Source organism: Mobula hypostoma, chromosome 1 (assembly GCF_963921235.1).
Source record: "Mobula hypostoma chromosome 1, sMobHyp1.1, whole genome shotgun sequence".
Classification (NCBI taxonomy): domain Eukaryota; kingdom Metazoa; phylum Chordata; class Chondrichthyes; order Myliobatiformes; family Myliobatidae; genus Mobula; species Mobula hypostoma.
The window spans coordinates 44,694,045-44,710,644 of NC_086097.1; the positions used below are offsets into that span (position 1 = coordinate 44,694,045).

Sequence of the window (16,600 nt, forward strand, 5' to 3'; positions counted from 1 at the left end):
AGATGTCGATACTGCTCTGAAATTATGCCATTCAGATGCAATCATTTTTTGACATTTGTTCATACACGGAAGGACGATGAAATTAAAATTTGTAACCATTTATGTGTGAGTGATGTGCATTGTAGTTTGTTGCTTGTATATTAATTATTACCCAATGTGTACGAGTTTTGAAAAACTGAATTTGTAGAGTTCTTCATCATGGAAACAGGCCCACAATCCAACTTGTTCATGCCAACCAAGATTTCCATAAAGTCACTCTAAAGCAGGGCTTCCCAACCTGGTTAATGGTAGCATTCCATGGCAGAATGGGCACCCCTGCTCTAAACCTTTCCTATCTGAGTACCTGTCCGAATGTTTTGCCTTTCTCTTGCAGCTTTTTCCATATACATAACGGCCTCTGTGTGGAAACAGTTGTTTCTCAGGTCCTCATTTAAAATTTTTCCCTCTCACTTCAAATCTACTGTATGTCCTCTGGCTGTTGATACCCTTTGCCGGGAGATGAAGACTGTGCATTCAACCTATCTATTTCCCTTGTGATTTACACAGCTCTAATAATGTCTCCCCTCATCTGTGCTGGAAAGAGTAAGTCTGAACTTTATTCTCCTAAACTTTCATTGCACTTTTTCCAGCTTAATGACTTCCTTATAACCAGGTAGCCACAGTTGTACATAATATTCTAGATGCAGCCTCACCAATATTTTGTACAATATAAGATTCCATCTCCTATAGCAATACTGTCACTGCTACGTGCCAAATGCTGCCTTCATCACTCTTTCTTCTTGTGACATCACCTTCAGTTAACTGTGCATTTGTACCCCTAGGTCTCACTGTTCCACAACATCCCCAGACACACTGTTCACTGTGAAAGTCGTCCCATGGTTATTAATTAGAAATATAAAAGTAAAATCACCTTATTCTAACAATGTAATGCAATAGAGGCTTCTAGTTTTTGTGTCACATTTGTTGGATTTTCTGGGTAGCTTTGAAGGACTGTAACAGTTAAGTGTGTATGTGTGTGAGAGAGAGAGATTAGGCTCAAGCTCATGAGTTTTTTTTAGATAAATTACTAAGCAATAAAGCCATAAAAGCAATAAAATGGCATTGGTGGCAGATGTTGAGCAAACTTCTCAGTGCATTTCTACCAATTTGTGTTGCCCATGGAAAGTCGAATTTGCGGAGATGTTTTTGTTACATGTTCTTTTTTAGAATCTGGCTCTCAGCACTAACTAGCATCTTTGAGATGTGGGAGGAAACTGCCTCACGAGGGAGAGATGCACCAGTCACAGGGAGGATGTACAATTTGCACAAACACTTGGTGAATAGGTCTCCGGAGCTGTGAGTTAGCATCATCACCAACCTGTCCCTAATCCCCAGTCCCCCCTGAGAAGGTGATGGTGGTGAGCTGTTATCTTGGACTGAGGAATTGCAATCCCCTGAAGGTCCTGTTTGTGATGAGTTTCGGATCCAGTGATGTTAAAGGACCATATATGATAATCCAGTTAGAATTGTGTGTGATCTGGATGAAATCTGCATGTAGTGATATTCTTATGTAGAACATTGAATCCTTGTGGGTTGAGTTAAGAAACTGCAAGGGTAAAAGGACATTGACGGCCCGTGGGAGCACCTGTGTTAAGGAAGATGGAGAGGGAGGAGCATTTGTGCATCCTGACTATCTGAAGTCTATTGGTTAGGAAGGCTAATACCCAGTTGCACAGTGGTCTTAAGTCATTTGGGTAAATTTAGTCTCTTGTAGTATAATCACCTAATGTAACTGAGTGTCAAGCTTTCTTTGCTAAATTTTCAGAGTGTAACTACAGTAAAGACAGGAACAGCTGTCATTATATGTGTAATTACAGTGTGAGTTCTATTTTACATGCTGAACTCACGAATATTCCTTTGTAATTTTGCCAACAGCAAAGTATCCTGAGATCAAGTCACTCATGGGACCAGACCCCAATCTGAAATGGATTGTGTTTGGAATGGTTGTTACACAGACCATTGCCTGCTACTTTGTGAAAGATTTGCCTTGGAAATGGATCGTCTTCTGGGCTTATGCTTTTGGAGGTGCTGTCAATCACTCGCTAACCCTCGCCATCCATGATATTTCTCACAATGTTGCATTTGGCAATAAGCTCGCAAAATGGAACCGACTGTTTGCAATATTTGCTAATCTCCCTGTTGGAATGCCTTATTCTGCATCGTTCAAGAAATACCACATAGATCATCATCGATACCTGGGAGGCGATGGCTTAGACGTTGATATTCCAACTGATATTGAGGGATGGCTCTTTTGCACTCCATGTCGCAAAATCATTTGGCTTATTCTCCAACCACTTTTTTATGCACTTCGGCCTCTTTATGTTAACCCTAAACCCATTACAAGACTGGAAGTATTAAATGCTGTGGTGCAGTTTGCATATGATTTTCTCATCTACTACCTGTGGGGTTTGAAGCCTATAGTATACCTGATAGCTGGCTCATTCCTGTGTATGGGTATACATCCAATTTCCGGACATTTTATTGCTGAGCATTACATGTTCCTTAAAGGTCACGAGACCTATTCGTATTACGGGCCTTTGAACTGGATAACCTTCAATGTTGGATACCATGTTGAACACCATGACTTCCCCAGCATTCCAGGCAGCAAGCTACCACTGGTAAGTGCAAAAGTTAAAGAAATTAGTGACAGTGAGTAAATGTAGTGTATGAAACAGTAGAAAAGGAACTGAAGCGTTTGCCTCAATTGAGACATTTATTGGGCTGCTGTGCTCGACCATGACATTTGAGAAAAATATAAGTACTTGCGTTTCTGCTGCTGTTTATGAGTGCACTGACCTTGGCTAAAAACTGAGGATGTGTCTTGCCAAGTTAGGAATGATCTCATAAAAAGCTATATAACCTGCTGGCATTCTCTGTCTGAACTTGCAGAACTGGAGACTTTCATAGGTTAGTGCACCCCTTCTCTTTCAGGTGAACATTGGGAAAGAATATATTGATTGCTAAACTTCAAAAACCGAAGGTTTGGCCATTCCAATAAAACAACTAACGTCCCATTAACAGTATATCTGCTAAATAGTTGCACATTAACTAAATAGAATAGCAAAATTTCAGTCAAGCCTAATACTGTCATAACCTGATATTTGTGTCATTTATAATTGCCACATTAATGGAATAACATTATAAGACTACATGGGTAGATCTTACAAATGAGAAGAGGAGGGTCACTTGAGTGGAGTTTTATTATCAAAAAAAGAATGGGAACTTGAAGATCAGGAGTGTAGAGAAATTGTTCACACTTGAGAATGGACAGGATGGGATTTGTGAAATGTGTCTAGGAAAGTTTCCTAAGTCATTATATAGAGGAGGGTGCAATACTGGACCTCCTCTTGGGGAACAAGGCAGAACAAATAAAAGAGATGGCAGTCAGGGAGACTTTGACTCTAGTGACCATAATTCTTTTAGTTTTAAGATGGTGCTGGAAAAGAATAGGTCAGGTTCAAAGGTTAGGGTCTAAACTGGACCAGACTATTTTGGGAGAATTAGACAGGATCTTGCGAAAGTCGATTGGGTGAGCCTGTTTGAAGGAAAAGGAATGAATGGCAAGTGCAAACACGAGGAAATCTGCAGATGCTGGAATTTCAAGCAACACACATAAAAGTTGCTGGTGAACGCAGCAGGCCAGGCAGCATCTATAGGAAGAGGTACAGTTGACGTTTCGGGCCGAGACCTTCGTCAGGACTATCTGAAAGAAGAGCCAGTAAAAGATTTGAAAGGGGGAGGGGGAGATCCAAAATGATAGGAGAAGACAGGAGGGGGAGGAATGGAGCCAAGAGCTGGACAGTTGATTGGCAAAAAGGATATGAGAGGATCATGGGACAGGAGGCCCAGGGAGAAAGAAAAGGGCGAGGGGGGGAAACCCAGAGGTGGGAAGCTTTTAAGAGTGTGATGGCAAGTGTTATGTTCCTGTTAGTATGAAGGGTAAACCTGGGAAGTTTAGAGAACCTTGGCTGATAAGAGATATTGAGACTCTTCTCACTGAGACTCTTGTCAAGAAGGAGGAAGCATACAGTGGGTTTAGGAGGTTGGGAGCAAGCAAATCCCTTGATGACTATGAAGAGATAAAGAACATTTTTAAGAATGAAATCTGGAGAATAAAGGGAGGGTATGAGATTGAGCTGGCAAGTGAAGTTAAGCAAAATCCAGATGGGTTCGATAGCTAGATTAAATGTGTGGATTGGGAAAGAGCAGGTCCTCTTGGAGATCAGCAGGGTTACCTATGTTGGGAGCCACAGGATATGGGTGGGACTTAACAAATATTTCTTCTCAGTGTTTACTCAGGAGAAAGTTTTGTTCAAGAAATGAACGAAACTTTGGAGATATTTTGGAGGATGTTCATATTAACATGGGGAGGCATTTGCAATCTTACAGTGCATTAAGGTGGATGAATCTTTAGTTAGTTAGGTGGATTCAAAATTAGCTTGGAGGTACAAAGCTGAGAGTGGATGAAGGTTGTTTCTGAGAATGAAGACAGTAACTTATCTAATCATTGAAAGTTCAGGGGTAGAATTCTCACCTGATGTGGGTGATCTGGGTTCAATTTTCGCTCGATGCAGGAAGTTCAGAATGTGTATAAATACCAGCATTAACTTATAATTTAACGGTGGTTTAAAGTGTGTGCAGTGACAGGGTCACAGGCTAGTGGTTGATCGGATTAAATGCCTGTAGAAAGAAACTTGGGGACGGCACAGTGGCATCGTGGTCAATGCAACGCTTTACAGTCCCAGTGACCCGGGTTCAATTCCGCCACTGTCTGTAAGGAGTCTGTATATTCTCCCCGTGACAGCGTGGGTTTCCTCCGGGTGCTACAGTTTCCTCCCACAGTCCAAAGACTGGTTGGTAAGTTAACTGGTCGTTGTAAAATGTCCTGTGATTAAGGTAGGATTAAGTGGGGGGGGGGGTTAGTGGGCAGCGCAGCTGGAAGACCTGGAAGGGCCTTTTCCGCACTGAATCTCAATCAATCAATCAATAAATAAATAAGCGAGTAGCGTGCCACAGGGGTTGGTGTTGGGACCCTTGGTATTTGTTATTTGTATAAATGATTTGGATGCAACTGCACAAGGTTTGATTGATAAATTTGCAGATGATACAAATTGGGAGGTGGTGTTGACGGTGAAAAAGGTTATTGTAGTTTACAAGAGATCTTGTTCAGTTAGGGAAGAGGGTCAAGGAGTGGCAAATAGATAAATATGAAATGATGCATTTAGGAAAGTCAAACCAATGTAGGAATTGTACCATGAATGGTAGGTTGCTGGGGAGTGTAATGGAACAGAAGCACCGAGTGCATGGTTCATTAAAAGTATTTTGCAGGCAGACAGAGCAGTGGAAAAGCCATTTAGCGTGCTGGACCTCTATTAATCAGAGCATTGAGTAAAGGAGTTGGGACGTTATGTTGCAATTGTAGGTAAGTTATTTACGAGTCTGCACTTGGAGTTCTGCGTACAGTTTTGGTCACCTTGTTTTCAGAAAGATGTGGGTAAACTGGAAAGAGTGCGGGGAAGATGAGATAGTTTGTCGGGACTAGTGTACCTGAATAATAGGGAGAGGTTGGCCAAGCTAGATCTTTATTCCTTGAAATGTAGGAGAATGAGGGAAAAACCCAATAGAAATGTTTAAAATTAAGAAAGGCACAGTCAGGTGGAGGTCTTTTCCCCGGTGTAGGGGAGCCCAAAACAAGAGGGCAGAGAGTTAGAATGAGAGAGGAAAAATTTAAGAGGCCCGAGGAGCAAAGTTTTCATGCAGGTGATAGTGAGTATATGGAATGACCTGCCAGAGGAAGTGGTTGAGGTAGAAATAAAAGTATCACTTAAGTGTTTGGAGAGTTACATGGTGCCCACCAAGCTAGTCCCAATTCCTGCATTCCTCTAAGCAGCGGCAACTGCAGGAAATTGGGACTAACTGAGTGGGCACCATGGTCAACATTGACTTGTTGGGCCAAAGGGCCTGTATCTGTGCTGTATAGTTCTATAACTCTACATATATTTATATCCAACTTGCTGAATCATTGTTGAATTTGAGCATGAGAGCAAATGAACCCTGAGGAAAAAAAAGAACATAACATTAATCTATTATTGTATAAATTTTATTTTTAATATCACTTCTACAACTATCAACGTCCTCCCATTACATTTACCTGTCACCTTATCTTCCTATATTCTTCTCCCTTTTCATGTCACTAGAAGAAAGACCCTATCAAAATCTTAATAAATAAAAGCTTGCTAGAGATTTAGCAAAAGTCTTAACAAATCAGCTATTCTCTCTTGAAGCTACCCACTTGTAATTTTAAGGGGAGGGGAGAGATCATCATTTCACCCACTCCCTACACCACCTGACTGCCATCTCTCCAGAGACCACCCTAACCCCCCCCCATCTTTGTACTACCTCTTTCCTCCTTCCCTCCACCCCTGGTAAGAATTATCACCCCAACTGACGTCATTTGGTTTATTCTCATTTAAAGAAAAAGCCACAATATTTCAGTTCCAAACAATTAACCTTGCCCCTTTTGGAAAAAACCACATGTCAAATTCTTAAGGATTATCAAAAGAATTTGGAAGGAATCATGCCGAAGAAATTATTAACATATTGTTTGCAGTTGCCAGTGGATACTTAGTAATCTTGAATTGCTGGACAACTTAATTAAGTATGGCATCCAACCAGAGGTGTCTACTATCAGGTGATAATCTGTTTCTAAAGTACTGCTATATAATCTTGAAATAGTCTAGAGGGCAAATCTGATAATTTAACAAATGCCGTTTGTGATATAATGAATAATTTGAGAAATTTGATCTCGTCCCCCTTTTTATACATAGACATCACATAAAATTAATTTAACTTGGGTTAGAAACTGTATTGACAGTGGCCTGCACAAGTGAGCACCGAGTGGAATTAGTTCCTCACATTTCTGGTGACCAGGGCTCTATCCTGTCTTCCAGTACTGTCTGTAGCAACAGTACCTTTTTTTTTTTAAATTTTGCCATTTATCTGCTCTCCATCCCAATAATTTCTCCCATTACTTTTTCACTAATGCTACCATTCATTCAGATCCATCGTTTATTATTTCCAACAAATATATATAGAATTTGTCTTTTTTCCCCTTGTATCCCATTTAATTTGGGAGGTTGTTTTTGAAGTCTGAGTCCAGACTGAATGAGAACAGAGATGCCTGTCTGCTCATTGCAGCCACACATGGAGTAATTCATGGAGATAAGCCCCCACCCTGCCTCGTAATATCTTTAATGACAAATGCTCTGTCGTGCTCAAAGCAAGTTTTGTTTCTTTGAAGACTTTAAACAGGCAAATAAACATGCTAACATTTTGAAAACGTCCACCTATCTCTATTGTGTTATTGCTTTGGGAATGTGTAGGAACAAAAATATTTTCTCTCTACAGTGGATGATCAAGTTTTGAAACTTAGGGGAACTGAAATCATCCATTGCTCTTTAATAAATTATTTAGTGAAAATTTGATTCTTTACAACAGAAGTAAGTTATTAAGCTGGGCAATTCTTGAGTATTGATCACATATCTGTTAAAAAATATTCAAGGACCATATATAATGGATCTCTAGTAGCCACATAAGCAGAAAAGGCTGGAGGAACTTGGACTTTATAATCAGATAAGGAACTAAGATAGTTATATCAAGATATATGGGTTAGTTCTGTATGTGGAAGTTTATAAGCAATAATATTACTGTTACTAAACTTCCGAAATAGGTTAAAGACTTCAGTTCAAATCAGTAACAGATAAATATTGGAAGATATCTGTGAGTTCGATTTCATATAGAAAGTTTGACTCTTGGCAAAAAAAACTGGAATTATTTAAATGAGAACACTGTGCTCATGAGGGGTGAGGTGAGTTCCCCTTTCTGGATGCTAAATTTAAGAAAAGCTGCCTCAATATATTACATTCTGATTAAAGTAATTTTCTTCACTTTTATAGTATCAATGAATCTGTACTCTGTGCTGATAATAGTGTATTTGCTATACTCCTCTGTCCAGCATTACACTGTATAATATGACGTACCTTGGTGCAAGGGAAAGGCAGCCAAAAACCTCAAACCTCAAACCTCAAACCAAAAGCATTAATTCTGGAAGCAGTATACATTCTGTTCATTATTCAAGTTAAACTGGACCTCATCAAATATGTTTATAGTATCCATCTAGACTTTTTTTTAATGACAGCATACACAATCAAGAAAGTATCCTGTTAATCTTGATATAACTTTGTTTTCACTAAAGAATTGGTGCACAGAGGATAAACCACACAGAAATAAACTCTGTTTAAAGCCCAGAATTAAATAATGCTGAGGAAAGCAAACTTCTGTAAATAATTTTAAATTTGAACTGTTGACTGATTTCAGGCTTTGAGGACTTAATGTTCACTAATAATTAGGAAGGAGGAGGGAAACTGTGGCAGGTGCCAAAATTTGATCTTCCTAATATGTCTTGGCTCAAAACATCACCTCTTTATTCCTTTCCATAGATACTGCCTGAACTGCTGAATTCCTCTTGCATCTTGTGTTTGTTACTCTGGATTTCAGCATCTGCAGAATCTCTTATGTTTCAATTGAGGGCATTTCTGATTATTGACTACCGTTTGTTAGAATGTCTGTGGGAGTTGTCCAGTAAAACCAGCTTCAACATTTTGCGACTGTTTTTGTAGAAGTAAAGGAGCCAACTTTGTTATGTTTACTTTTCCTGAGCTTGATGAAGCACTTTAGTAATGTATATGAATTTGAGTATATTCTCTAACTTCACTTCTGGTATAAGGGTATCTGCACTGGTTTGCTTAGGCACTCTGATCTGGAGTTTAGTGTCACACCTCTCTACTTGTATTGTACTATGTTTTTCTGTTTGATGTGCGTAACAAAGTTTTAGAAAATATTGGCCATATTCCTAGACTGGGATTGATTCCAGACATTCCAGAAGCAGCATACACAGTGAAAAATTAACCGGCATTAATCTGATGCAAACTATCAAGCCAGAGGAATTATTTCAAAAATGCCGTCTGTTTACAAAAGCAAAATACCAAAGATGTTGGAAGACTGAAATGAAAACAAGCTGTGGATGTTCAGTAGGGCAGACAGCATTTATGGGGAGGCAATCAGAATTAATATTTTTATTTATATGACTCTGTGATGTAAAGGTAGTGAATGTTAACTGGTTATTTTTATAATAGTTTTGCAGCACAGTATTGGGCATATTTGTTTTGAATAATAGCTTGTTAAAAGAAGTTAATTTATTTACCAAGCTGTGAATTTATTATTAATAAAAATTTGGGGCTATATTTAAAACATTAGCAGTATTGGGTTGCATGCAATGGGAAAATATTAAATTTCTCAAAAGTAATGTGGGATCGAATTAGCAGAAAGCTACATTTTTCTGAGGATGCTGGCTAGTCATTTGAATATATTGATGTTGCAAACCTCATTTAAACAATTAAAAATTAACCTCATTTAAACAATTAAAAATTAACCCTGGTTGGGTTTCTTGGATGCCTTGAGGGTGCTGACTGAAGGAAAAATGATGGATCCAGGATGTAAATGCTTTTCTAGTTAGTTCCTGTAACCTGTTTCCCTCCCACTCTCCATTGCCTCTGGGAATGTCTCCACGCACTGCATCTGAGGCTTGCATGCAATTAAAATCAAAGCCTTTGTCTTGGCTTTTCTAATAGCTTTTCATATCTCATAAGAGGAGCAAAAAAACCAAACTGCTGATGTAACTCAGCAGCATCTGTGGTGGGTGGCCGGTGGGGAGAGGGGTGGAAGAGGAGAACAATCATTAACATTTCAGGCCAAAACCCTGCATCAGGATCGGGACTCATAAGAGGAACTGTGATTCCTAAGAGTGTTCATGAAACTATGCGGGCAACTATTTATACAAAGGTATTAACATATCCTGACACATTTGGTCTGGTGGAGAGTTCCCTTCCTTTCCCTAACTTGGCTTTCTTTCAGGTTCTTCTACCGATGGGCTCGCCATTCATTTGCTCCATGTGGGTGGCTCCATTCTATTCCTCCATTCTATAAACACCTATGAATTATCTTGGCATCATAAGTGTAGAATAATTATTCATTAGCTTTTTGGTGATTGAAAACCAGCCCCATTGGCAAATGATATTTCAGTTAATGCCAAGCCTACCAATTCCATAGCAGTTTGAACAAATTGAATACCTTTTGGAAAAACAAATTAAAGCAAAGACAAAAATATAGGAAAGCTAGTTACAATTTTTGTAAACAGGTTAATGCAATACTACTACAGCAATAGCAACCTGAATTCAATTCATGTCACTGTCTGTAAGGAGTTTGTAGCTTCTCTCCTTGAGCATGTGTGATTCCTCTCACATCCCAAAAGCATACGGGTTAGTAGGTTAATTGGTCATGTGCGTGTAATAGGGCAACGCGAGTTTATTGGGCTAGAAGGGCTTGTTACTGTGTTATATCTCTAAATAGGAAAAAAATATGAGATCATTAAGTCAGCAAAGGAAACTCAATTCAGATGTGACATGAAATACTGAAATAAACTTGAGGTAAAGAGATTTGGCAATTAATGAGATTCGGACTGATATGCAATCAAAAAGCTCATAAGATCAAGGAGGAATGCAGATGTATCAGTAAACTCGAAGCATTGGGGGTTCATTGGCTGTAAACCTATCTTTGAATGAATAGGATGACAGTAAAAAAAAACCCAATCTGACCATAATATGTGTTATCTATTTGTGTCATAGAATTGTTTTCTCAACGGGTTTTGCTTGAGATGAGGGAGAGATTTCCTACATATATTTATTATACAATTCTTCAATACATTTTTAACCATATGCAGTGCGAATTCATCATATCATAAAGCATTTTTATCCAATCAATTATTGGAATATGGACCTTCAGATGAAATGAGATCAAAGTTTAGTGAATTGATTCATAGACTCAACATGAACTAGTTTTAAAATAGATTTGCACGAGAGGAATTTCAGTATAATTAATAGGTCAAGTATTATTTAAATTCTAATTAGCTTTCAGAAATACTTGTAAGAATGTGATCAATTCCATTTTTCCCTTTCTCTATCCTTGGGTTTATTCTGTTTAAATTTTCCTATTTCTCATTAATTTCCCAATTTTTGTAAGTTCTTCAAAGTAATTGTGTGGTGTTCTGCTATTTTTAGTTGTATTTTTGATTTCCAGCATATTTATGTTTTATTCTACATAGGTTGGACAACTATTTATTTCCTAATTTTGCTTAAATAGATGCTGCTTTTCTATCACTAGTGTGCAAACTGATCTGTCAGAAAGTCGGTTTGATTTCATTAAATTTTAATGTTCTTTTGTCACTTTTTGTAATTGAGTCATTTCTACAGTCCACCTTGTAATTACATTTTATAGGTTCCGTGCAGAGGTTAATTTAATGCATGGAACAATGTAGTCATTTATTCACTGAAACCTTTCCTCATTTGGAACTCTTAGTAGTTTTGTCGGTATAGCTCTTGTTCAGTCTTAATTGATACACTCTTGTCGCAGAAAACAAAGAGTATAGAGGCAATCATATGATTGTAGCGACTTCTAGGATGTTTTGCCCTTATGCTATCACCCTTCAGCCATCCGGCTCCTGAACCAGTGTAAACCACTTGAATGGTTTACTCACCTCAACACCGAAGTCATTCCGCAGCCTATGGACTCACTTTCAAGGCCTCTACATCTTACGTTCTCTGGTTGTTTATTTATTAATTATTATTGGGTTTCTTTGTATTTGCATAGATTGTCTTCTTTTGCTCATTGGTTGCTTGTCAGTCTTTGTGTGTAGTTTTTCATTGATTCTATTGCAAACATCCCACACTGCAAAAACTCATTTCAGGGAGATAGCACCACCACCCTCGCCCCCCCACAACCCCATATCCATCCCCCACCCCGGTCAACCTCCAAGGGTGTATGTATACAGGACATTTGATTATGAAAGAACACAACAATTTATTTGATCACATATTGAAACTATTTACATATATATATTTTTTCCCCCTTGTTGCGTATTTTGTTGGCAGTCTCAATGATAATGCAAATAGCTTTTCCATTTCTTTTGCAAAATTTCCTTGTACTGTGATGTGGCTTGCTTGGCAGATTTGAGCATTTTGCCGGAAGTTTCAACCTCATAGCAGTCTGTGTCAATGAATTTGTTAATTTTGCAAGACATCAGATTCACAAGATTCACAATTATATTATATAATATTATCATGGAGTCATTTTTTTATTCTATTATAACGTTAAGCAAGTCTACAGGGAGTTTGGCCTCATCACGTAGGACATCAATAGAGTAGCTCCTTGGCAGCTAGCCAGCTAGTTTAAATAACATTAGCGATGCTAATGAACGAATGACACCTGTTAAGCTCACCTCAACATGTCTTTTACAGTCATTTAACCCATCATGGGCAATAGAAAAGTCACTGTTGCAAACAGTGCAGTGAGCAACACTGTCATTATTTTTGACCCCTATTAGGCAGGGGTACACTTTAGTGCAGTCTGGGGTGAAATACGTCTTATATTTTCTTTTTTTGGAACACTCTGCCATGGCGCTGCAGGACACTAAACTGAACAAATGGACAATGAAAGAGAGAAAGAGGTCGACTGTAAAGCCCGCCCACAGAGAAAACTGATAGGTCTACTTAGCACAAAGAGAGACCAATCAGAATGCCCTCTCCCTCTCCCTCTAAATCGATTTCCTGGATATCATATATAATTTGCAGGTGTCAGGGAGCCACTATCAGTGTAAGGGAGACTCCCGGAACTTCCGGGAGAGGTGGGATGTCAGCTATTGTATTTCTTTGTTCTACTGTGAATGCCTACAAGAAAATGAATCTTGGCATGTTTATGGTAATTATATATGTACTGTGATAATAAGATTATTTTGAATCTTACACAAAACAATTTTTCTCATCAGTGATAAATGGGTTCCTTCCACTTAGACATGTAGATTGCTTATATGATCAATCGGTATAATACAATACAGCAATAATTTAAAAACAACTATTTAATTTGCTGTGCATTGTTAGTTCAATGATTTTCCCATGATTGAACTGCAACAATATACAAACATTGAATTTCCATGTATTTATTAAGAGTGTGGTAATATAATCTACTGTGCAAAAATATTAGGTACATGTTTTAAAAAATCTGCAAAACAAAGATGCTTTCAACAATAATTAAATATCAAAAAATTACTATAGAGAGCAGTAAACAGTTTTTTTTAAAAAAATCAATATTTGGTGTGAACATTCTTTGCTTTTTAAAACTGCATCAATTCTCTTAGGTGCACTGTCGTGCAGTTTTTAAAAAAAGTTGGCTGGTAGGTTGTCCCAAGCATCTTGGAGACCTTGCCACAGATCTTCTGTAGACTTTGGCTGTCTCGTAGAAACATAGAAACATAGAAAATAGGTGCAGGAGTAGGCCATTCAGCCCTTTCAGCCTGCACCACCATTCAGTATGATCATGGCTGATCATCCAACTCAGAACCCTGTACCTGCCTTCCCTCCATACCCCCTGATCCCTTTAGCCACAAGGGCCATATCTAACTCTTAACTATAGCCAGTGAACTGGCCTCAACTGTTTCCTGTGGCAGAGAATTCCACAGATTCACCACTCTCTGTGTGAAGAAGTTTTTCCTAATCTCGGTCCTAAAAGGCTTCCCCTCTATCCTCAAACTGTAACCCCTCGTTCTGGACTTCCCCAACATCGGGAACAATCTTCCTGCATCTAGCCTGTCCAATCCCTTTAGAATTTTATACGTTTCAATAAGATCCCCCCTCAATCTTCTAAATTCCAGCGAGCATAAGCATAGTCGATCCAGTCTTTCATCATATGAAAGTCCTGCCATCCCAGGAATCAATCTGGTGAACCTTCTTTGTACTCCTCTACGGCAAGAACGTCTTTCCTCAGATTAGGGGACCAAAACTGCACACAATACTCCAGGTGTGGTCTCACCAAGGCCTTGTACAACTGCAGTAGTACCTCCTTGCTCCTGTACTCGAACCCTCTTGCTATGAATGCCAGCATACCATTCGCCTTTTTCACCGCCTGCTGTACCTGCATGCCCACTTTCAATGACTGGTATACAATGACACCCAGGTCTCATTGCACCTCCCCTTTTCCTAATCGGCCACCATTCAGATAATAATCTGTTTTCCTGTTTTTGCTACGAAAGTGAATAACCTCACATTTATCCACATTAACTTGCATCTGCCATGAATTTACCCACTCACCTAACCTATCCAAGTCACCCTGCATCCTCTGAGCATCCTCCTCACAGCTAACACTGCCGCCCAGCTTCGTGTCATCTGCAAACTTGGAGATGCTGCATTTAATTCCCTCACCTAAGTCATTAATATATATTGTAAACAACTGGGGTCCCAGCACTGAGCCTTGCGGTACCCCACTAGTCACTGCCTGCCGTTCTGAAAAGGTCCCACTTATTCCCACTGTTTGCTTCCTGTCTGCCAACCAACTCTCTATCCACATCAATACCTTACCCCCAATACCGTGTGCTTTAAGTTTGCACACTAATCTCCTGATTGGGACCTTGTCAAAAGCCTTTTGAAAATCCAAATATACCACATCCACTGGTTCACTCTACTAGTTACATCCTCAAAAAATTCTATGAGATTCGTCAGACATGATTTTCCTTTCACAAATCCATGCTGACTTTGTCCAATGATTTCACCGCTTTCCAAATGTGCTGTTATCACATCTTTGATAACTGACTCTAGCATTTTCCCCACCACCGATGTCAGGCTCACCGGTCTATAATTCCCTGCTTTCTCTCTCCCTCCTGTTTTAAAAAGCGGGGTTACATTAGCCACCCTCCAATCCTCAGGAACTAGTCCAGAATCTAACGAGTTTTGAAAAATTATCACTAATGCATCCACTATTTCTTGGGCTACTTCCTTAAGCACTCTGGGTTGCTGACCATCTGGCCCTGGGGATTTATCTGCCTTTAATCCCTTCAATTTACCTAACACCACTTCCCTGCTAACATGTATTTCCCTCAGTTCCTCCATCTCACTAGACCCTCGGTCCCCTACTATTTCCGGAAGATTATTTATGTCCTCCTTAGTGAAGACAGAACCAAAGTAGTTATTCAATTGGTCTGCCATGTTCTTGTTCCCCATGATCAATTCACCTGTTTCTGACTGTAATTTGTCTTAACCAATCTTTTTCATTTCACATATGTATAAAAGCTTTTACAGTCAGTTTTTATGTTCCCTGCCAGTTTTCTCTCATAATCCTTTTTCCCTTTCCTAATTAAGCCCTTTGTCCTCCTCTGCTGGACTCTGAATTTCTCCCAGTCTTCAGGTGTGCCACTTTCTCTGGCTAATTTGTATGTTTCTTCTTTGGAATTGATACTATCCCTAATTTCCCTTGTCACCCACGGATGCACTACCTTCCCTGGTTTATTCTTTTGCCAAACTGGGATGAACAATTGTCATAGTTCATCCATGCGATCTTTAAATGCTTGCCATTGCATATCCACAGTCAACCCTTTAAGTGTCATTTGCCAGTCTATCTTAGCTAATTCACGCCTCATACCTTCAAAGTTACCCTTCTTTAAGTTCAGAACCTTTGTTTCTGAATTAACTATGTCACTCTCCATCTTAATGAGGAATTCCACCATATTATGGTCACTCTTACCCAAGGGGCCTCTCACGACAAGATTGCTAATTAACCCTTCCTCATCGCTCAATATACCCAGTCTAGATTAGCCTGCTCTCTAGTTGGTTCCTCGATATGTTGGTTCAGAGAACCATCCCGCATACATTCCAAGAAATCCTCTTCCTCAGCACCCTTACCAATTTGGTTCACCCAATCTATATGTAGATTGAAGTCACCCATTATAACTGCTGTTCCTTTATTGCACACATTTCTATTTTCCTGTTTAATGCCATCCCCAACCTCACTGCTACTGTTAGGTGGCCTGTATACAACTCCCACCAGCGTTTTCTGCCCCTTAGGGTTATGCAGCTCTACCCATATCAATTCCACATCCTCCCAGCTAATGTCCTTCCTTTCTATTGCGTTAATCTCCTTTCTAAGCAGCAATGCTACCCCACCTCCTTTTCTTTCATGTCTATCCCTCCTGAATATTGAACATCCCTGAATGTTGAGCTCCCATCCTTGGTCACCCTGGAGCCATGTCTCTGTATTCCCAACTATATCATATTCATTAATAACTATCTGCACTTTCAATTCATCCACCTTGTTACGAATGCTCCTTGCATTGACACACAAAGCCTTCAGGCTTGCTTTTACAACACTCTTATCCCTTATACAATTATGTTGAAAAGTGGCCCTTTTTGATTCTTGCCCTGGATTTGCCGGCCTGCCACTTTTACTTTTCACCTTACTACTTTTTGCTTCTACTCTCATTTTACACCCCTCTGTCTCTCCTTGTTCCCATCTCCCTGCCACATTAGTTTAAATCCTCCTGAACAACAGTAGCAAATTCTCCCCCTAGGACATTGGTTCCAGTCCCGCCCAGGTGCAGACCGTCCTGCAGTCTCGCTTGCTTCTG

General features: G+C 39.5%; 1 protein-coding gene across 2 annotated transcripts in view; it reads left to right on the forward strand.

The window, feature by feature from the left end:
- The window catches only part of degs2 (delta(4)-desaturase, sphingolipid 2), a 69,913-nt gene that overhangs the window by 22,134 nt on the left and 31,179 nt on the right, over window positions 1–16,600 (forward strand). For both annotated transcript variants that reach the window (XM_063047366.1, XM_063047375.1), the window contains exon 2: window positions 1,915–2,657. In XM_063047366.1, coding sequence (XP_062903436.1) covers window positions 1,915–2,657 — 743 coding nt within the window. The remainder of the gene's footprint in view (window positions 1–1,914; window positions 2,658–16,600) is intronic.